This window comes from Neophocaena asiaeorientalis, unplaced genomic scaffold, assembly GCF_003031525.2.
Source record: "Neophocaena asiaeorientalis asiaeorientalis breed wild unplaced genomic scaffold, Neophocaena_asiaeorientalis_V1.1 scaffold737, whole genome shotgun sequence".
NCBI classification, from domain to species: domain Eukaryota; kingdom Metazoa; phylum Chordata; class Mammalia; order Artiodactyla; family Phocoenidae; genus Neophocaena; species Neophocaena asiaeorientalis.
Genome location: NW_020175012.1, coordinates 1,330,556 through 1,353,099, shown reverse-complemented (window position 1 = coordinate 1,353,099; position 22,544 = coordinate 1,330,556). Strand labels below are relative to the sequence as shown.

At 54.2% G+C, this 22,544-nt stretch overlaps 1 protein-coding gene across 1 annotated transcript in view; it reads right to left on the bottom strand.

The window, feature by feature from the left end:
- Positions 1-2,069: 2,069 nt before the first annotated feature.
- Positions 2,070-22,544, bottom strand: part of NECTIN1 (nectin cell adhesion molecule 1) — an 89,637-nt gene continuing 69,162 nt past the window's right edge. Inside the window, exons 6-8 of the mRNA XM_024761930.1 lie at positions 3,757-3,904; positions 2,717-2,792; positions 2,070-2,207 (exon numbers count right to left, since the gene is read on the bottom strand). Of these exons, the coding sequence (XP_024617698.1) occupies positions 2,070-2,207; positions 2,717-2,792; positions 3,757-3,904 (362 nt within the window). The remainder of the gene's footprint in view (positions 2,208-2,716; positions 2,793-3,756; positions 3,905-22,544) is intronic.

Here is a 22,544-nt window from a genome sequence, read left to right as displayed (position 1 = left end):
TCTCAAATGCTTCAACTCATTTGAGGTTTCTGTCAATCCAATATGGCAGAACCTGGGGAGGCAAGGCTATCAGGGAGGGGACAGGGTCAGAGCCATGTGCTGGGCTCTGGGGCTTGTATGAAAGAGAAGAGGGGGAGGAGGGGTCATGGTGGTGGGCGGGGGCTGTCCTGGAGCTGGAGCCGCCAGGCTTGGCCTGGTTCCCGCCGTGCCCCCAGGGAGGGCTGTGCATGCCAGGCGGAGGGGGCAGCAGTCAGAGAGCAGGGCCGAGAAGTCGTTAGTGGGGATTAAGGCCAGCTGCAGCTGTCCCATTACATCACGGCGATTTTTATGCCGAGCCTGGGCCCACTCCTCAGGAGATCCCGCTGGAGTCTTCCATGACTTTCCAAATCACTCCCTTCCATCATCTTCCCTCTCCCCCAGGCCTCAGGCCCCCTGCCTGCCCTTTCCTGTTTTTTTTCTCCTCTCGCCCGCTTTCTCCTTTCACCCAGGGCTCTGACAAGGTTACTGACTCCTAACTCGGGACTGCGCTGAGGAAGAGGAAGGCTGATTTGGAGAATCCTGAGGGGGAATAACTTTCTCTTTTCTGGAAACATTGGGGTCTCCGTACTCCCTCCTACCTTACCCACTTTCAGGCCTGGGGATAAAGTGCTTTCTCACTGTCCTGAGGCAGGGGTGGGTAAGATGAGGCTCTCCAGGTGGGAGATTCCACCCTGCCAGGTGCTGGTTGTGTGGCCCAAAGTGACACCCGATCTCCCACTCAGGACTCTAAACGCAAGCTCTTAGGGCTGCCTTGTGGCTCTCAAGGCCCCTAGTGCTGAGGGGCAGCCAGGCAGCAGAGCTGGGCGTTCTGCTGTGCGCAGGAAGCCTGAGGCCTTGGAGGGCTCTGCACGAGCTGGCGCCCACTCTGAGGCTCTTCAAGCCGCTCCAGGTAAACTCCCCACAGGTCTGGCCATCACCGTGGCTGCTGTGTGGTAGGGCCTGGACTTGGGAGCCAGAGGACCAGGGGTCTGAATGATGCTTTCCACAATTACTTGCTGGATGGCTTTGGGCAAACCTCTTCACTTCACTGAGCCTCAGTTTCCTCATCTATAAAATGGAGGCAATAATAGGATTTATCACACTGATTGCTGTGAGGGCTAAACAGAGTCGTGTTTGAAAAGTCTCAGCAAAGTGTCTGGCACGCAGTCCGTGCTCAGAACTGTCACTAGACTCCCTTTGCTGGAACCGGCAGGGCCAGGCAGTACAGCCGGGGACACGGGGGTGTGGGCACCCTCACAGGGGAAGGGGTTGTCCAGCCGCTGTCTGAGGAATGGACTTTGTGTCCACTGTGAGTTCTAACTCACTTCCCAGCCTCGAGGTTGATTGAGGAATTACAAATGGCTGGTAGTCTTCTTACCACCTGCGTAGAATCATAAGGGAGTGCTGGGTTGGTCCTCTGGGCTTGGCACCCTGGGATAGGAATGCTACCTCCCTGGGGGCAGGACTTGGCAGCTCAAGACGGGCTCACTTTGGCACCTCCAACCGAGAGGGAGGATGGCTAAGCTGTGGAGACCATGACCTGGCTCTCCCCCTAGTGCCAGGAGAGAGCGTGTTATCTTTGGGCCCAGGCGGTCTGGCCTGGGTCTCTGGGCTGGCACTGTATGGGTGGGTACTGCCCTGGCCCCAAGTCCGCTGAAAGGAGTGGGCTCTGGGCAGAAGTGGCAGCCGTTCAAGTGGACGCCAGCCCTCCGAGCGGCTGGGAGTGGGACCATGAGCAGGGGCTGGGGCTGGCTTTCTGGTGGTCGTTGGCAGGTCCAGGGACTGGGGTGCAGGGTACCGAGCCAGGGGGCGGGGCTGGGGGAGGGAGAGCTGCGCATCAGGTTGGGGCTCTGCCCTCGCTGGAAACCCCACCCTCCTGCCCTGGTCGTCACGGTGCCTGTGGTGGTGCAACAAGGAGGGGCCTCCCCCCCTTGCGGGGGGCTGTCCTGTGCCCTCCCTGTCCAGTCTCCTTAGCCTCCTCTGACCCCCTGCTCTCTCAGGCAGCTGGGCTTGTGGCCAGGCCGGGTGGAGCTGGGTTGGGGACAGCATCCTCAAGGTTCAGAGGTCCTTACCAAGGGGCAGTAGGGAGGGGAGGCCCCCAGATCATAGTAGGGGGCCTGGGCGGGCAGCTTCTGCAGTTCTTCCTCTTCCTGTTGTGGATGCTGCTTCCCAGGCTCCAGGCAAAGGATCTGGAAGAGAAGGGGCTGAGCGGCTGCACGGACTCTTGCACGGGCCTGCTCCAGGCGGCCCTCCTGGAGGGACGTGGATTCCCCTCCTAGGTTCCCATGTGCCCCCATCCTGCATTCACCACTTTGGCGACATCTGGGAGGCACAGGGCAGCCTGAGCCGTTGGCTTTGCAGGCTCTTTCTGACCAGCCCGGGGCCACGCATCAATGGTTATTTTTAAATGAATGATCTGAGAGGTAGAGAAAGAGGTTCCCCTCGCGGGGTGGGTGGGGGGTGGCCTGGGTAGGAAGGGTCCTAGTGTGTCATTTCTCAGGGTAGAGGAGGGGAAAGCCCCGACCACGGTCTCTAGCCTGGAGCTGGCCTTGTTGGAACTGGCCAGGGCTAGTGGTGCACTTGGGACTGTCCAGGAGTTCATGGAGTTGGGAGGGCTCTGCCTTCAGGTTGGGCCCCTGCCCTGAGCCCCTCTCCCATTTTTTCAACCCCCTCCCACACTCGAGTGACCCAGGCCCACCTGGATGTCCTCAGGTGCAAGGTGGCTCTGCCTGTTGGGAGAAGGCTCCAGCTTCTGGGCGAAGGGCAGGGTAGTCCTGGGGGAACAGAATGAGGCTCACATGGGGGTCTCTGCCCCAGTCAGGCCACCTGACAGTTACTGGTCCCGGAGGCCCCCCTGCAAGGATGGCCCCGGGCTCAGGAGGCCCAGGTGGCCTCCTGAGTGGCCAGAGATTGGGAGATGGTCACTCAGCGTAGTGGGATGGAGGCTGATAAAGCCTCTCCCATCTTCCCAGCCTGTCCCTCCCTCCAGCCTGGGCCCAGAGCCAAGTAAGTCAGGTGTCCTAGGTTGAAGGACAGTGGGAAATCCACATGGGCCCTCAGCGGGGGCCGGGACCAAGGCGGGGGGACTGAGGCCTCAGGTGCAAAGCCTATGGGGGCGCTGTAAGTCTCAGTCATCGCGATAAAGAATGTTTTAATGCAATATTTAAAAAACCAAAATGAATGCAAAAATCGATGATGAACAAAATATCAACATTTTAAGTAAAGACGAGGTAAGTAATAGGGCCATGCCAAGCCATATCAGAGCCTGAGGCAAAAAGAAAAATCAGTATTACTGATCCTGTCTTTATTTAAAGTGTTGATATTTTGTTCATTGTGTATTTTGGGCATTCATTTGGATTTTTAGAAAATACTGCATTAGAGTATTATTCCTCACAATGATGGAGGTTTCTGGTGCCTCAGTGAACTTGGTGTCAGAGGTGAGTGTGCCACTCAGCTCACCCTGGTCCAGCTGGGAGAAGGTGAGCTTGTGTGAGGCATTTCACCTCTATGCCTCAGTTTCCTCACCATAAACCGTGGATTATAATCGCACACGTACTTCTCAGAGTTGCTGAGAGGATAAAATGCATCTTCGTAAGCCAACGTAAACGTTGGGAGGTGCCTGTGCGCAGTGAGCTCTCTGAAGGCTTCAGCTCTACTGCAGGAGGGTTAGGGTCTTTTTTTCAGCGGGTGGGGTGGGGGAGGTTTGGGGGTACAGAGGATGGGCTGGTTTGCACTCACCCGCCCCCGTCCACCTCCAGCCTGCTCTTCTGCTGCCAGTGATACAGAAAGAAGACAGTAAGAGCCACACTGAGGATGAGGACCACGGCCACGGTGCACCCCAGGAACCTGGCCATACTTCCTGGTCCCCCCTGGGGGAGGGGTTTTTCTGGAACCAAGAGACCAAGGCAGAGAATGAGGGAGTAGGACCGAGGGAGACATAGAGAGAAGAGAGGGAGAGAAAGAAAACTTTTGGAGTCAGAGAGGTGGGCAAAAAGTAAGAATCAGAGGCTGAGGCGGTGTCCTGCCCTAACCCCTTCACCTGCAGCTCCTCTCCCCCTTCATGCTCCAGTTCTGGGGGGGCTGTCCCAGTTAGGGCAGGACAGACCTCATATGCTGGCTCCCCAGGGCTCTGTAATCCCAGCCTCTGCTCTGATCTTGGGATCTGGGGCATGGAGGTGGGAATGGGGGCTGGGGAACACAGGCCAGGCTCAGGGGTGCTCAGGGGTGGGGGTCCCCACACCCTCATTCCATCTCTGGCCCTGCAGGGAAGATCTCTGTTGAGGAGTTTAATTTCCTTCCCCTTCCTACCCAATTAAACAGGCAAATGAACTAATTGGTGCTTTGCCCTCCCAGCTCTGGAGAAAGTGTGAGGATCTGGGGAGGGGAAGATGGGAGCTTGAGGATGAATGGGGATCCTTGGGGGAAACCTAGTCTGTCCAGTGCCTGAGAAGCTGAAAAACACACAGGGCTGGAGTCTAAGGGGAGCGGACTAAGCCTCCCGCCCCCGCTGTCTGGACCCACCTGGGCGTTGCCCCGGGAGCCCTGGCTCCATGGGTGGGAAGTGGGGCTGGGGTAGGTGGCAATCCCTCTCAGTTGCTCTCTGATGACCTGGGCAAATCACCCAGTCTCTCTGGGCCTTGGAAAGAAAAAGGCCTGGGAAGTTGTGAAGTTTTGTCGAATGATTTCTCAGCCTGAGGGGCGGCCACTGGGGCAGGTCCCTGAAGACAAGGACACCAGAGCTGTTGGAACTGAACCTGTGGCCAGGGGCACGTGCTGCTTTCTGGCCAGCCCTGCCAACCCAGGCTTGGAATGGGAAGCCGTGGATGGCTCCAGGCCTTTCCCTTCCCTCCCTCTGCTGGGCTCCATTTCTCACCTCTGACCTTCCCAACACCGGGGGAGGAAGGGACTGAGGAGAAAATCATATGCACTCCCTTCCCTCCTTCCTCCTCACACCGTATTATACGTAATTAAACAGGAGAGCACCTGAATAGAGACGCTAAATTGAAGTTTGCAATAAACATCATGGAGCCAATTTCCTAAAGCGGGGTTGACAAGCACCTGCCTCTCTCTGTCTCTGTCTCTCTGCTCCATTCCAATGCCCTGAAGGAGTGGGTGTCTGGCAGAGTCCTCCGTAACAGATTGGCTCCCAGTGAATCTGCAGCCCCTCTGGCCGGACTCCTGACCGTGACTGGAACCTGCAGCCTCTGACTCTGCCTCTCCTTTGGTTTAGCAAGCATTTATTGAGGATCTACTGTATTCCAAGACACTATTCTGACCCTGAGCAGCAGAGATGCATAAGTGCACATACCCTGCCTGGCTCCTGAAGTTCACGTTTTTCTCCTGCCATAGCCAGCTCAGCTGGGTGGGCCAGCCCTGTGTGGGATCCAGGCGGGAGGGAAAGACAGCTTCACGTCAGCCCTTTCCCTCAGCTCCCTGCTCCCGGGTGCCCTCTCCCACGCTCTCTCACCCATCACCCCTTCAGTGACTCTGGGGCCACTTCAGCAAGACAGGGAGGCCGCCATCCTTCTAAGGGGCCTTATAGCATGCTTACAATGCAAACAATAATATACGCAAATGAGTTTGTAAAGGCACTAATGTGGCCATTAGAGAAATCAAGGGCCAAAAAGGGTGGGATACTGCGGGCAGGGCCTCAAAGGTGCCAGGGCCAGAGTGGATAACTCTGATTTTGTTCCCTCAAATTGCCCTCTCTCCATGTCCCTCTCAAAATATAAGTGCAAATTCCCTTGGAGGCCCTGGGCCCTGCCTGCTCCACACGGAGGGCCCCACCCTGGTGGAAGAAATACTGGTGGAGGGAAAATGAGAGACGGGGAAGAGAAAAGGGGAAGGCAAAGAGGAGAATCATTCTGAAGTCTCCAACACATCAGGCACTGCCCAGCACCTTGGCTGATTTGGGGTTAGATCCTCACATCAAGCCTGCAAAATTAGATAATGCTATTCTCAGTGAGCCAAATGAGGTTCAGAGAGGTTAAGCGCTTCGCCCAGGGTCACCCAGCTTGTCAGTGGCTGAGCAGCCCTGGAACCTGCATCTGCGTAACATTCCCCAATCAGGCCATGGGGTCTTCTTAGCAGTCCTTGGTCCCTCACGTGCATGGAACTGCCACCCCCCTCTCCCTTACAAGACACAGCCCTACCTATCCCCTCACTCCCAGTTGCTTTGTCTCCAGGCCTCCTCCCCCTGACAGCTGTGAGGTGGGGGCCTGGCACTGAACCCAGCTGGAGCCCTGGAACTGAGCCCCCAGACACTCTCTGGTTACACCGGGAAAAATCCGTTCCCCTAGCCCCAGCTCCACAGGCTTTAGGGCAGGACCAGTCACCTGCAGGTAGCCGGGCTGGCCAGGGCTGGAGCATAGGGCCTGGGAGAGCTGGGAATCAGGGTGTGAGGGAGAGGGGGGCAAGGGGCCTCCTGGGAGCATCTCCTGTGAGCTAGGATGGGTGCTGGGCTGAGGTTGGTCACATTGGCTTTGTTCTACTAAAAAGGCTCAGAGAGGTTAAGTTACTTGTCTGGAGTCCCACAGCCAGGAACTTCACAGCTGGAATCGGATCCAGGTCGACTTCTGAAGTCCCTCTTTTCCCTATTCTGTGAGCAGGGGCTGGTTGCTTTGCGTCCCGGATGCAGAGTCGGCATCTGTCCTGGCTCAGGCTTCAAGGATGGCCCCCAACCAACTCCTTCTTACCTGTCTCTGGGGTCACACCAGTGATATCCCCTATACCTCAGTGCTCTCACCTGTCACTTGGGGACAGCGTGCCTGGTTTTTGGGTCCCTCAGACTGAGAAACTGAAATCCCCAGTTGGGAAGTAAACACAGACCTGGGTTTTGGCAAGGGGGCTGCAGGCCAGTGACAGTCAGGAGCTTCTTGGCTCTTCCTGGAACCAGACCAGCCCGCTGCCCTGAGGCCCCATGGTGGGGGTGGGAGGAGCTTTAGGTCCCACACAAGGGTCCAACAGTCTCAGTCTGCTTCTCCCTACCACCCCGCTTCTCAGCCATACCTCGTTGGTCCTGAGTCCCAGCCTTTGCTCAGTGATGGACAGTGGACCCAGACATCCTGCTTCACAGCCTGCTCACTTGCCTACCTGTTGTCCCCCGCTCAGTTCCATAAACACATCCCAACACCTTCCATTTGCCACGCACTGTGCCAGCTGCTGGGGTTTCTACCCCCGGCTAACGGGGAAATCTGACATGTATACAAAGACTCTATTTTATGATTCATGCCCCAAGAGAAGTCTGTCCAAGGTCCAGGACAGGTGTAGGGAAGAGAGTGATTAGTTTTGGGAGTTCTTGGCTTCACAGATGAGGGGCCTTCTGAACAGGGTTTTGAAAGCATAATAGGAGTTCTCCAGGAGAATAAATGGAGAACATTGTAGGCAGGATAAGGAGTGTTGCAGGGACACGTGTGTGAGATGTGGGGTGTATAAGGGAAATTCCAAGCATTGGCTATGTCTTGGAAATTGGGTTCAAAAGAGGATAGACAAGGCATGAATCTGGGGAGAGGTATGTAGGGAGTGGACCTGGCTCAGAGGTTAGGTTTTATCCATAGGTAATGTAACCCCTCTCTTCTGCTGCCCCTGCCTGGGGACAGAGATGCCGCTTTCTCAGGAGCTGGACTGACCCAGGCTCTCCTGTGGGCTGACCTTCCAGGGCTCCTTGGGGAGCACTTGGCCCTCCTGCCCACGAAACTGTCCTGGGTCGGTCTGCTGTCTGCTCGCCTTCTGTGGCACAGGCCGAAGAGGTGTTTCCGGGGGACCAGTAGCTCAGAGGAAGCTGGGTGTCTGGACTCGGCGCGGATGCTGGTAGGTAGGATTGGCTGTGGGTGGGGCTGATTTCACTGCCAAGGGCCCGCCCACCCACCGGGTCAGAGTCCCTCTGGCCGTTTCTCCAGCCCAGGGGTGTGGGAGTGGCTCCTTCCTGCTGGCCAGAGGTGGGCAGCCAGGACTCGAGTCCTTGTGTTCAGCTTGCTCCAGCTCCTGTCTCTCTCTCATTTCAATGCTTTCTTCCCATGACTCCAAGTGGGGCGGTTGCTGCACCATCACACTGGGGGATTGTGGGAATATCCTCTCTCCTTGCCCAGGAGGGAATACATCCCTCTCCTCCCCTGCTCAGTCCATATAGAAAAGCACCCTTTCATGTGCTTTTTTGTGACCCAGGTGGTGAGGGAGCCCACTCAGAGGCCTGGAACTGAGTGAGTCACAGAGCCCTTTCCTCAGCTCGATGCAACCAGCACGACTACCTGGCCAGCACGACTCAGACTCAGCCAGGCCTCTGCCTTCTCCTTGCCTTGGGCTACAGGCCGAAGAGGCTGACCGTAGGAGCTGCTGGGAGACCCTGCCTCCCTCTTCCCTGAGGTGGGCTCCTGGTCATTCCCCCTGCCCTGGGCTGGGTTGCCCTTCGGCTTTGCGTCTGCCCTGGTGGGTTAGTATTAGTGCAGAAAGCCTTTGACCACAGAATTTTCTCTGGTTCTGCACTCAGGTGGAGGTCAGTTTGCAATCACCCTCTTTGGCCCCTCTGGATGGAGACCGGGGGCTCTGGGCTCTGCAGCCCTGCCCTCGTTTCTCCCTCACCTCTGACTTCCATGTCATCTGTCTGGAGCACACATGAATTATGGAAAGTGTTTAGCACTGTGCCTGGCACATAGTCAATATGTAGTAAATGGCTGCTATTTTTGTTGTTAGCTACTCCATAAATGCATATTGACAGTGGTGATGATATTGGTGATGATGATGTTGGTGGTGATGATGTTGGTGGTGATGATGTTGATGGTGGTGATGATGTTGGTGGTGATGATGTTGATGGTGGTGATGATGTTGGTGGTGATGATGTTGATGGTGGTGATGATGTTGGTGGTGATGATGTTGATGGTGGTGATGATGTTGGTGGTGATGATGTTGATGGTGGTGATGATGTTGGTGGTGATGATGTTGATGGTGATGACGAGGTTGGTGGTAATGATGTTGCCACTTCTCCCCTTTCTGGAGTCCTGGCTTCTTCCCTGAGCTAGCATGCTGGGCCAAATTACACCTGTGGCCACCTTAGCTTACTATCATATATATGATACCATACCTGTATTCCATGTGCTTTTACTTAAATTACCTCATTTGATGCCCCCACCCCATTGCCTCTGTTGACAGATGTCTAACTGAAAGCTCAGAGAAAGTTAATAAAATGCTCAAGGTCACACATCTCACTGATGATGGAAGTGAGGTAGGAACCCAGGTGTCCGGGTCCTCAGTGCAGAGCTCTGAGCGGCCTTGATGAGGAGAGACCTGTTCATCTGCGGGGGAAGACAGGCCAGCTCTTTCCTGAGTGTGCCACTTACTTAGCTGTAGAATCTTGGGCAAGTCACTCCAATTCTCTGAGCCTCACCCGTAGAATGGGAACCACAACAGGGCTGTTGTCAGCTGTAAATGAGCTAGTGCGTGTCAGAGCCCTCAGCACAGTGCCTGTGCCACTCAGTGCCTAATAAGCATTGGTTCAAGGAGGGCAGGGGACGTGTCTGCTCCTTGGGCAACTCCCAGGCAGCTCGGGCTGGGACCCCTCCTCTAATCTTGCCTGTGACCCGCTCTCATCCCCGCCCTCAGCTTTCCCTAGTCCCTTGCTGGTCACGATCTGCAAAGCCAACTTGTCTAGGCCTGTGCAGGCCTTAGGACATCCAAGTGTGTGTGAGTGTATGTGTGTGTGAGTCTATGTGTATATGGGTGTCTGTATGTATATGTGTATGGGTGTATACGTCTGTATGTGGGTGTATATGTGTACATGTGCATGTGTGTGACACAGAGAGAGAGACTGTGACACTCCTTGGGGAGGGCTGAGGGCAGTCACTTCTCACTCTGCACACAGCATTCCCGCCATCTGGAATGCTCTCCCCAGTGTCACCAGGGTCCCAGCCCCTCCCACCCAGCCCTTCACACCTTGAGTTGTCATTAGGGGGAAAAAGGAACATGAGGGAGGCTAACTTTCCCAGAAGCCCACCCCTTGCCACAGGGTTTGCTCCCAGAGCCCTCTGCAAAGTTGGGTCCAGCTGGAGAGAGTTACTGGGATTTCACGCACATTCCTGGGGGGAGAGGGACTATCTCCCTGTTGGGGACCCTGCCAGGCAGGACCCTGAGCCCCAGCCCTCTCAGAGGGAGGAAGATGAGTGAGGCTATTGCCCAGCGAGCTGGGGAGGGCCGGGGGGCACAGGGAAGCCATTTGTCTGTCATGCACCCTGTGGGCTGGGCTGGGCACTCCCTTCCGCCCCCCTGGGTGCCCTCTCCCCTTATCTGTCAGCTCCTATCTCCTTCCTCCCTCTCTCACAAAGGGCTGCTTTGAAGGGGAAAGAAGGACCAAATCTGGGAAGGCACACAGAGCGTGGGGAAAATAATGGCCTGGATGCTCCAGTATTTCTAGTGCTGTGACCTTAGCTGCTCTGAGCCTCAGTTTTCTCCTCTGTAAAGTGGAGAAATGGCAGAAATAAGTGAGATAACGCACACGGAGCTCCTGGGGTAGAGCGGCCTCTAGGAATTGTAGCAGCAGCAATAGTAGTGTTCTAACATCAGTGGTGTTCTCGGTGATTCCGACATTGAAGCACAATGTTGGTTCCCTCCTTTGCCTGGATTGTGGGGGAGGGACTGACCACCTCTGGTGAGCTCCAGATTCTTCCAGCCCCAGCAGGTGTTCCTTCATTACCCCTCACTGCTGCCCTCGGGAGCCACGGTCCAGCACCCAGCAGTAGGAAGCCTGGGCAGAGCAAGGGGCCCTGGGCTCTGCCCTCACAGAAACCAAACCTCACTGGGCTGGGGTCGGTGTCACCTGATGTCTCAGGCAGGCTCCCCAGCCCCCTTCCCACTCTCAGCTGCTGGGCACTGCACAGAGACTTCCTGCACTGTTGGAGCCTCCACTGTCCCTTGCGGAGGGGGAGAGACCAGGGGGTCAGTGTGGCCCTGCGGGAGCCTCCTCTCTCTTCTAGTCTGGTTGGAACTACTACAGCCATGGCCTGCCTCCCTGGGGTTGGGATGAGACGTCATGAGTGACAGGGTCACGTCTGACCCTGCCTCACTGTGGCATGATGGTATCAGCTCTGTGCGTGGAGCAGAAAGGTGTGAAGTCCAGGGCAGCTGAGACGATTCCTAGGCATGGTCTGGGGGTTGGGCTGAAGGCTACGATAGCCGGTGGATTCCAGAGCAGGCTCAGCCACAGGGCATGGTCTGGAGCTGGTTCAGGGTGCCAGTGGTGGGTGGGAGGAGGGGACAGCAGACTGACGGCCCCTTCCCCACCCCGACATGCACACTGCCCGAGGTCTCGGAGACAGCCTATCGTCCAAGGCCCTGCTCCCTGTGGGGACCCATCACTCGTCCCAGTCTTGGTGGGTGCCCAGGGGGACCGTCACCACCCACAAAGCCCAGGACTTCCCCTGCACGGTTTGAGGGATGGCCGGGGAAGGGGCTGCCTCTCCAGCTCTTTCAGGCTCTTCCCCCGCTGCTCCCCCTCTGAACAGGCTCTGGTTTTGGGGGAGGGGTCCCATGGGTCTCATTATGGACCCATAATGGTCCCCACACACCCCCTCACCCACTGCCTAAACTTCATGCTACAACAGTCACTGCCTATGAGGATAAACTTCTTCCATTTTAATTTATCTGGGGCAAGATGAGCCATTTCCAAAAGGAGTGTTACTAGGAAAATAAGAAGAATAGGAAATAAAAACATACAGGGGTGGCCAAGTTCATGGAGGACCTACTTCTTCTCCTAAGGTAATTTACCATCTAGCCACAGACTCACTAGAAATCTCTGAAGGTCAGTGCTGCTGGCAGAAAGCTTGGGCAGAAAGCCCTGGGAGGAAGTGAGGTCTGTCACTGGAGGTATTCTAGCAGGGCCTTGATGCTTCCTTGGTGGGGAATGACCTTGACAGCTCACTACATAATGATGGTCCTTCACTTCCGCATAGAACTTCACGGTTTACAAAAGGGCTTTCGCTGGCGTTCTGGAGTCTTTGGTGTAATCCTAGGAATTAGGCACAGCAAGGATTAACATCACTGTTTCGCAGACGAGAAAACTGAGGGACAAGAGAGAAGTGGCTTTTCCCAAAGTCACAGGGAGGTGGTGGCCACACTTGCTGGGATCCACATGTTGAGCCGCCAGGGCAAAGCTGCTCCACCCTCAGGGCGCCCGTGGTTCTTTCCTGACTCAGTCTCTCGTGGATGCCCATCCCACTTACCTGCCCCTTCCTCCAGGGTTGGACCACATTTGCAGGGTACTTAGGAGGTGGCTGGAGGTGATTCTGGAGTTAATGGGGCCTCAGCAGGGAGAGTGGAAACACCTCTACAGGGACACATTAACCAGATAAACTGGGGGCTCTTGAGGCTTCTGGGAGGGGCTGGGTGGGGAAGGAGACCTGAAAAGGCTAGAATTCTGGAAGCAAAGAGCCAGAAGCTGAGGGGCTATGTCTGTCTCCCTGCGAGTCACGGGTGTTGATGTTTTAGCTGTCTGTCCATCCTGGGCAGGGGTCCTCTGCAGGACCCCTCTCCTTGTGGCAAATCTCTCAAATCAAGTGTATACTGAGAGTAGTACTCAAAACGAGGGGATTTAGATATGGAAATTCTACGTTAAAATGCTGTGAAATTCAATGGTGCTTCTCTGGGCCTTCCCAAGGTGGGGAATGCACCGCACACAGGAGGAGCTCTGGTTCTTAGAGGGGGTGCGCTGGGCTTGGCGGGGGAGATGAGCTCCAATGCCCTGGGGTCGCTGGGGGCCAGGGGTTCGGAAGGCGCAGCAGATCTGGAGGCCTTCAGGATCTGGACACTTCTGGGGAGGTGAGGAGGAGAGGAACAGCTAGTTCTGGCAAGTTCTCTGAGTGGCACCATGGTAAGCCCGAGAGATTTGATTAAATTTGTTCATCCCTCTCAAGTTGAGGGGAAAACAATCTCAAGAAAAGAAACAGGGGACACCTGGGCTCTGGGTCCTTCTTGGGAAAAACACTGGAAGAGGTCAGACTTGGATTGGGGGTGGGCGTCTGGGTGGGGGAGGTGTGGGATGGTATTGCCTGTGCACAGGCCACGTGCCTCGTAACACCTGCCCCTCCTGCAGCCCGCGAAGTAGGCCTTATTGTCTCTATTTTACCCCACTTGCCCCAAATCACCAAGCTGATAAGAGACAGATTTGGTGACTGAACCCAGGTCTGTATGACTCCCAAACTGGGCCCGCCCACCAATGCATGCGTGCCCCTAGGCCGTGCTTCAGGATCCTGGAGTACTACCTCAAAGGGGCCTGTGTGTGTTCCACACATTTCGTAAGTTATAAGCGGGTGTAAAACTGTGACCATGGTGGCATTTTGTTTCTTTTCAATGGGAGGTTCAGTAGGGAGCGAAGAGCACCTGGCTTGGAGTCAGAAGGCCTGGGTCCAAGTTATGAGTCAACCACCTGCCACCTGTGTGACTTTGGGCCAGACATTTAACATCCCTGAGCCCCAGGTTAATCGTCAGCTAAATGGGGTTCCTTGCTGACTTCCTCAGCTGGCTGTGAGGATCCTGGGGTGCCGGGTGCCCTCCGGCTACCCAAAGCGCCTGGTCTAGTCTAGTTGATTCCTGATGCAAACATTTACCTGGAGGTCCTCCCCACGCTGGGTATTCTACATCTTCTCCAGATCACTTTCGTTTTCCAAAATCATCTCTGATACCATCTCTTCCAGGAAGTTTTTCCTGTGAGCCCCACCTGCCCCTGATGACTCCATCTGATACCAAACGTGGTTCCCACAAGCTCAGTCAATCCCTGCCTGGGATACTCGCTTCTTTGTGTACTGAAACTTGTGTCAGGCCCAGGATCCCCCCAGGAGTTGGGCTGGTGTGGCCCCTTCTCCTGTCTCTTCTCCCACTCTGTTGTCAGGACATGACTCTGCCCTTTAGGAGGGCTGCAGGCAGTGGGAAGGGTGGTACAATGGTTAGAGCATGGCCTCTGAGGCCAGACTGCCTGGGTTCGAAGCCCAGCAAACTCTGTGACTTTGGACAACTCTCTTCATTTCTCTGGTAATGATGGGAATAGTAATTCTAAGTCTGAGGTAAGGATTTAATATCATAGAGTAATTTGAACAGTGCTTGACACTTGTGAGTGATATTATAAGTCTTAGCTATTAGTAAAAACTCTTGATTCACTGTGTAATTTCCAAATGTTATATAAATGTAAGGAATTCTTACTGTTGTTAGCCTTCTGGGACTCGATTTCCCCATTTGTGGGTTGGGGCAAATGATCTTTGAGGTTGCTCTGTCTCTAATGGTCTATAATTCTAAAATAGGTAGATAGATGTCTTGCTTGGGATCTGCACGTGTTGTGCTATAGGGACAATAGGATAGGGCAAAGGACGGGGCACCCCAGGACCCAGGCTCAGGAAGGGAGAGGATGGTTGCTGGGAGGTGATGGCAGAAAACACCTAAAAGGAGGAAGCAGGTGTTGGAGGGTGAGTTTTCCCAATCAGGGGGTTCCTGTGTGCCGTTTTCACCCAGAGCCTGCGGGAAGGCCAGTACCAACCAGCTTTGGGCCCCAGTTCCCTTGTGAGCCTGTGATGTCTCCTGAAAGAGCTGCACGTAAGGGACCTACACTTTTCATTGAACGAAACCCCAAGTCTTTCTAGGGTGAACTCCGGAGAAAAACCCTGGAGACACATAGCAGCTGACACCCCCTAAGTACGCTGTCAGAGGAGACATGCGGAGCCCACTCCCACTGTGGCTTTCCCAGTGGGGACCGCTTCTCTGCACATCCCTTGTAAAGGCTTGGATCTCTGCTCTGCTAGCAGAGCAAATCCGTCACTTCTCTGCAGAGGAGGGTGGCATGGGGTGTTCTCACCAGTGAGGGGGCTGCTGCCCACCCTCCCCCATATTCCCCCTCCTGCAGCAAGCCAGACTCCTCTGGAAGCTACCCCTGCTCACTATCACCCCAGACACCTGGCCTCAGGATCAATTACAGTAGATAGAGACAATGGAATGGGGCGTGGTGATTCATCACTGTCAGGGCTGCGGGGGACCTCTCACCCCAGCCCCGCTTTGTCTCCAGGGGTCGCCCAGGAGAGGCCACCAAGCTCCCATCTCCCCGGTTCTTTGTTCCACACGTAGAAAGTCATGAAATCAGAGAGGCAAAGGGTTTTGCTCAGAGTTACTGGGTGAGACGTGGCAGAGAGGAAGCAGAGCTCAGCCTCCTGATTCCCAGTCCAGGCATCTTTCCAGCACACTACCTGCCTCCTGCCTTCGGTCCAGCCCTGACCACCTGCACTTCCCTGCCAACCCATTGTCATCATCAGCGAAAAGCCCATCTGGGTGTGGCTCACCGTCCCCTGCCCTTGTTTTGGTGAAACTCCAGGAAAACTGCATAGCTTAGAAATCGACCGTGGGGAGCAGATGAAGGTTTCCCAGCTAATTCCACCCAGTGTCATCCTCGTGATACTTCGACAGCTCATTTCAGCCACAGGGCATTTCTTTGTGTCTTGTGTCAGAATTCCCGATTGCCAATCGTTGGCCCTTCCTTCCTGCTACTCTGCGACTCTTCCAGAGCACACACCATCCTCCCTCCTCTGGCTCTACCTGTCCTGTCCCCGCCTCCCCAGGGCCTCCTAGGTACCTAGAACAGGGACCTGTCCCCAGATGACCACAGAGTGGCTGGATGGACACTAACCCATCCTCCAGGGAATGCATGACAATGGATTTTTCAAAAAAAATTTTTTAAAGTCTAGGACCCTTTCAGAACTCCAAATCTCTGATAGTCATATGAAAGTGTTGACATCCTTAGTCATCAGGGAAATGCAAATTAAATCACGAGATACCTCTATGCCCTTGCCAGATGGCTAAACCTAGAAGGATAGATGATACCAAGTGTGGGCAAGGAAGTGGAGGCATCAGAACCCTCTTACACTGGGGCATAAACTGGAAAACCGTTTGGCTGTATCTATCAATCCTAATTCCGTTCTAAACAGAAATGAGTGTTAAGTGCTCCAAAGTTACATACAAGACTGTTTGCAGCAACTTTATTCATAATTGCCCCAAACCGGAAACCACACACGTATTCACTAATGACAGAATAGAGGACTTACATTGTAGCAAATTCACACGATAGAACGTTACACAGCGAGGAGAGGCACACCGCAGATACATCTCATAGACATCGTACTGAGTGAAAGAAGCCAGGCACACAAGTAAGTGCGCACTTCGCGTGATTCCATTTATGTGAAGTTCCAGAATGGGGGTGTTTGCCAGAGAGGGAGCTTGAACGAGCCTCCGTGACTTGATCTGGGGCTGATGACGTGGGGGTATACATATAACATGGTTATAAAAATATGGAGCTCTTCCCTTAAGGTTTGACACTTTACTGTTTGTATCCCTCAATACAATTTTCCTTTAAGTTAAAAATAACAAAGGGTTAAAACCTGACACAGAATCCTGGAAAGTAAAACAGTGGAAAGTTGAGACCCATCCTCTTGCCTCCCACCTCAGGAGGCTCTGGGGCATTCCTGAAGATGAAACTCTGGAGGGCATGCTGGAAGGCTTTGCTCTGGAGTAACTGTGGCCTCATGTTCCCACGGCTGGCCCCAGTCCCCCACCCCCCGGCGGTGGCCTAGCGTCGGAATCCCCACCAAAGCCATGCCCTTGAGGGGCACGTCGCAGCCCCTCGATGCCTGTGTCCCTCCCACTAGCTGGTGGGTCTTTGCGTGGGATGATGCAAATCAGGGAGAAAGGAACTAAGGGGATGGTCACCCCACAGCCAGGAAGGCGCAGAGCTGGGATTCTACTTGGACTTGTCAAGAGTCCGAGTACCTGATGTCGTCTCTATGATAGGTTCTGTCTCCATGCTGCAATCTGCTGCTGCTAAGGGCTGTTGCACAGTGGGGAAAATAATAGTAAGAGCTAATATTATCCTAGCTTAACCGAGCACTTACTCTGTTCCAGGCATTGTGTTAAGTGCTTTATAAAGGGATGATTCTCCTTTAATCCCCACAGCAGCCCTCTGTGGTAGGTGCCAGTGTTATCTGCTTTACAACTAACTTTCTCTCTATAACTATCTTTATTCATCCCAGCAGTCTGTTCACATGGATTGAGAAATAAAGCTGGGGGAAAGCAAGCAACTCGCCTAAGGTTCACACAGCGGACAAGTGGTAGGACTAGGGATTGAATCGAGATCAATGGACCCTAAGGCCCTGCCTCTTTCCTTTTACCAGGTTTTCAATAGATGTCGAGTGTGAACTCAACTGATGATAGAACCAGCATCTGAAAGGATCCCAACAGGCTGAAATGCTGACTTTGCCATTAAGATAAAACAGAGCAGAGATACATGAAAAGCGCCACATTCAGGAGAAAAATAGGCAGCCCAAGTGCAGGTGAGAGAGGTCCGCTCAGAGGCAGCACGCGTGAAAAAGACTCAAAGGTTTATTCATCCACCCGTCCATCCACCCATGCATCTGGAAATTTAACCACCACAACTGAGCCCCTCTGTGTTCCATACCATCACCATGAGGTCAGCTGGGTTGGCTGTGCCACAGAGTAAGAGAGAGTACACCAGGTTCAGGGAGGACGTGCAGAGAGTCTCCCACCCCTCCACCCCCATCGCCTGCTGGTCAGATCAGTTCCTGGAAACAGCATGTATTCCCTGGCCCTCAGAATGGGAGGGAGCTGGTAATGGGTTTTCTTCAGGAACAGCTGGAGTAATGGGGTTTTTTTAAAGGCTCTTTTTTTTTCTTAGAGCAGTTTTAGGTTCGCAGCAAAATTGAAAGACACAGAGATTTCCCATATACCCCCCTGCTCCCAAATATTCACAGCCACCACTACCAAAATCTCTCACCAAAGTTGTACATCTGTTACAATCAGTGAACCTCCAGAGATACAGTATGACCACACAAAGTCCAAAGATAACTGGGATTTTTGATGTGAGTCAACTCACAACAAGTCAACTCCGCCAAGGCTTGAACCCAGGTTTGCCTGACTCCTAAGTCCAGGTTCCTAACAGGTGTGTTGCTAAGTGGCCTGGTGACTAGAGCAGAGGGAGAATCACATGAAAAAGAGGTTGGGCCAGGAGTAATCATCTCCAAATACCTGAAGGACTGTCCTAGGAAGGCCAGATCATGTAGCTTCTCAGGGAAATACCTAGACCAATGGGTGAAACTTAGGGGAGGGAAATTTCGTCTGAATAGAGAAGTTGCCCTTTGATGCTAGGGCTTAGCTCTAGAGGCAGTGCGGTGCCCCTCTCCAGAGGCACCTGGGATGCTTGGAGGACAGCCCTGCCTTGGGGAGGTTGGGCCGTGCCACCTGCAAGATCTCTCGACTCTCACTTGGATGAGTTCGGTTTGGTTCAACCTTTATCGACCACCCACTCTGTCCACCCTGGGCTGGGTGCTGAGGATGAATAAGACGGGGTCTCAGCCCTCCAGGGGCTTACAGCCTGGTAGGAAGGCAGCTTGTGTGGTCCTATCACTTGCTGACTCTTTTCTCATCCATGGAGGCTCTCTCGCGGCTGAGGGTTCCATGGAGATGAGCTGGCCACTAACTGAGGGGACAGTGGGTGGGAGGAGTTCAGGCTGAGGGCACCCTAGCCTGCCGGTCTGTGAGTCAGTTATTCCCCCAAAGGTCTTTGCTGCCTGTTGAATGGAATGCCTTCCTCAGAGAAGGCTCTGGAGGGGGCCTCGGCTAGTCCTTGGGCAAGGAGGAAAGGGCATACGGGGCCCTGTGTGCCACCTTCCCTCTCTGTCTCTCTCCGAGGGTTCCCCCTCTTCTGCCTAACTGGACTCTAAGGGTACTATCACTGTCCTTCATAAACCCCATTGGCTTCTTCTAAGGTGGGATCACTGAGGAGCGACATCGCCATTCAGGGCGGGCCTGCGAGACTGCCTGCCTGAGCTTTTAACTCAGGATCCCACTTTCCCTCTCACAGGTGCCCAGTGGCCAAGCGCTCAGGAATGTTCTAAACCCAGAAAACCTGCTTCGTTAGTGTTACAAACACGGGTCCACCCTGGCTCCCTACTTGCCTCCAGGGACTGGCCTCCACTGCAGTCACTGTCATCCAGGATCCCGTCTCAGAGGGGATGAGAATGGCGATGATGAAGATGATTGATGATGGCGACAATACAGAGCATATTTGGCACCCAAACTCTTATGTGCATTAACTCACCGAATCACCTAACTACCCACCCCTCAGTCCCAGTTTCCCATCTCACGACGTGCCTCTTCCTCACGATTGACACCTTGGACGGCCTCTGCCTCCACACCGGCGGCTCTGACTCTGGCTGTACACTGGAACCTCCTGGGTAGCTTGTTGAAAATACAGCTGTCTGGGTCCCAACCCTAGAGCTCTGACCCTATTGGCCTGGGGGTGGGGCCTGGATATTTGATTTTGTAAATCCCCAGGTGATTTGGGTTGTGTGTCCAGGGTTTAGTTCCCTAGCTCAATGGAGCCTGCGGTGTGTGTTGATGATGCCCTGGGGCTGGTTCTTGAGCCAAGCAAGGCCATTCCTATACCTTTCCTAGCTTGGGGTGAGTCTGGCCAGAAGGGCCAGCTTAGATGTGGCCCAAGGCAATGAAGCGAGGGTGCCCTCCGGCTAGGGAAGGCGTGGCTGGCAGAGAGGAGGGAGGGAAGGGGGCAGTGCTTGCAGCTTCTCATCTGGGAGTTGATGCTGGGGTTGGGGACTGGGATTTGGCCTGGCTCTGCCATCCGGCCTGTAAGCCGAGGCAGAAAATAGGGTTTGGGGGCCCTATACGCCAGTACCAAGCTGGAGCCCAAGCGTTGCTCCCCAGAAGTGTCTGGCTGTGGGGAGAGGACAGAGGGGGTCTAGGAGCAGGGTCTGGCTGCTGTTCTCCTCCAGCTTTCACAGAGCCCTTTCCTCTTCCATTTTCCCACCAACCTATGTGCCTCTCATTCCTCAAAACCATTGCAGATACCACCTATGATATTCTGACTTCTAACAGGAAGTGTGTATATGGCCTTTGTCTTGTTCCTGGCGCAAATCCTAAAGCCCTTGGAATTTCCTAAGGAATAAGAGTGAGAGAGGTGTCTTGTCATTCTTAGGACATCCCTTTCCACCACGCCTGAGTTTATGTTAATGGGCTGGCTTTTGGAAAGCACCTAAGGATGGGGGTTGGGTGCCAGGCAAACGAACCAAGTTTGGAGCTTCCGACCCCACCCCTGACCTCTGCGGAGGGGAGAGGGGCTGGAAATTGAGTTCAGTCACCAATGGACAATAATTTAATGGATCATGCCTATGTGAGGAAGCCTCCATAAAACCCCGGAAGGACAGGTTTGGAGAGCTTCCAGGTTGGTGCTGGGAGGGAATGGAAGCCCCACGCCCCTTCCCATATACCTTGCCCTCTGCATCTCTTCCACTTAACTGTTCCCGAGTGGGATCCTTTTACTCTAAACCAGTAATCTAGCGAGTAAACCGGTTTCCTGAGTTCTGTGAGCTGCAGGGAGGGGGTCGTGGGGACCTCTGATTATAGCCAGCCAGTCAGAAGCACAGGTAACAACCTGGACTCGTGATTAGCAGCTGGAGTGGGAGGAGTCTTATACGACTGAGCCCTTAACTGTGAGATCGGATGCTACCTCCAGGTAAATACTGTTAGAATTGAGTTGATTGCTCGGTGGTGTGGGAAAAAACTACATCAGCCCCGGGACCAGAATCACACCGCCTTTTCCAGGAAGTCTTCCCCATGGGTCCTGTCTGACCGACGGCTCCCCTCAACACCAAGTGTGGCTCCCAAAAGCCCAGTTTACACCCCATGGACGTTTGTTCTATTCTGGGGCCGTGGGGGAGGGGTACTGAGCCTTGGGTCACATCTAGTATACCCCCAAGGGAGTCAGGCTGGTGCCACCCCTTCCCCTGGATTCCTCCTCCTCCTCCTGCTCCCAGGACATGGCCTTGTCCTTGAGCGTATTTAGCACATGCTTTCTGATGGTCTGGTTACCAAACCTTAGTTTTCTTTCTAGGCTCCAGTTCTCCACATGCTGAACGAGTGTGTTGGACTAGAACGATCTCTTTTATTAGAAGAATGAATATAAGATGCTAAATTCCAAGTCGTCCTGGAATACTCTTAACACACCTTTGGTCTGGGGAACTTCTACACATCCTTCAAGGCCCAGTGGAAAATTCACCTCTTCTATCAAGCCTTTCAGACCTTCCCAGACAAAATTAGTCATTCCCGTTCTGTGCTACCATGGCACTTTACACATAGCTCTGCTTCAGTCCATGGCCAGCATGGCACTGTTTTGGGGTTTAGGACCCTGGAGGCTCTGAATTCTTTGAGACCAGGGACTCTGGGTGGGACTGTCACAGGCTCGCACAGTGCCTGGCCCAGGGTGGCCAAATGAAGGAATGCATGAGTGGATAAATGAATCCCTCAATTCATCAAGTTCATTCCCTTAACCATCTGCAGAGGGTAAGGTAAGGAGGATGGGAGAGAGGACTCCTTGGTATCCAGAGAGGAGCTTTGGCTGCCCAGCTATCTCAGTTCTGGGCCACAGTCGAGGTAAGGCAATGGTGGGCACACCCCAGGGGGACCTTGGCCTCTCAGGTGGATCCTGTCTCCAAGCCATCCAGCGTTTTGTCCTCTGCTCTGCTGAGGATGTGGGTGGAGCACGGGGGCAAGGGTTGAAGTTTGGGCAGAAGTAGCCTAAGTAGCAGAAGGTTCTTCCAAAGCCGAGCTCGACTAGAAAGCTACGTGTGTCCTGGCCTCCTGGTATCTTGGGGGATGGGGCTGTGCCTGGGACTAATTGGCTTGCCCTCCTTCGGCTGCCGGAGAAAGTCTTGGCTAATTTGCCGGAACGTTCTAGTTAAATGCCAATTAGGACATTCTGTCCATTGCTCTCTTCCAGTATATTAATAATGTAATTAAGCATTTATTGCCTGTGCAAATTAAAAATTAACTTAAATGGACAGCCTAGAGAACTGAGGAAATGACCGCTTAAACAACCAATTTGCATCTCACTCGAGTGTCGACATCCAAACACAGTCTAAGGTGCTGGGTTTGACCTTCCAGTGAGGGACCCAGCCAGCTGCCAACAGCTGCTGGCTTCTCATGCTCCCGCCAGCTCCAGTCCTATGTATGGAGGGCGTGGTCTTGTCCCAGATGGGCGGGAGTGCTTGCTGCTGGGCAGCCACCTAGGCTTCCAGCGTCCCCACCCCCTTTTCTCAGGGGTGTAGGGTGTGGATTTCAGTGAAAGGAGATGCTGCTGGGGGTGGCTGGGAGGGGGCAGTCACTGAAGCCCCTGCCACTGCCACCCCTGGATCGATTTGTCCTGCATTCCAGCCCAGAAGATGGGAAGCAGATGGTGTTGGAGCGGGGAGGGCGAGGTAACCAAGGAACTAGGAGACCTTCCTTCCAACCAGCCCCCTGGGAGGTGGGGCGGGGTCTCTGAGAGCTTGCAGGGGATGCGGTCGGCAGTATCCTCCAAAAAGATGAGAGGATAAAGCTCCCGTCTCTGCCCTGTCCCCAGGGATCTAACACGACAGGTGTGACATTGCTGGTTTTCTTCTCCAAACCGCCACAGGAGGGGACTTGGCAGGAAGGAGCAGGACGGT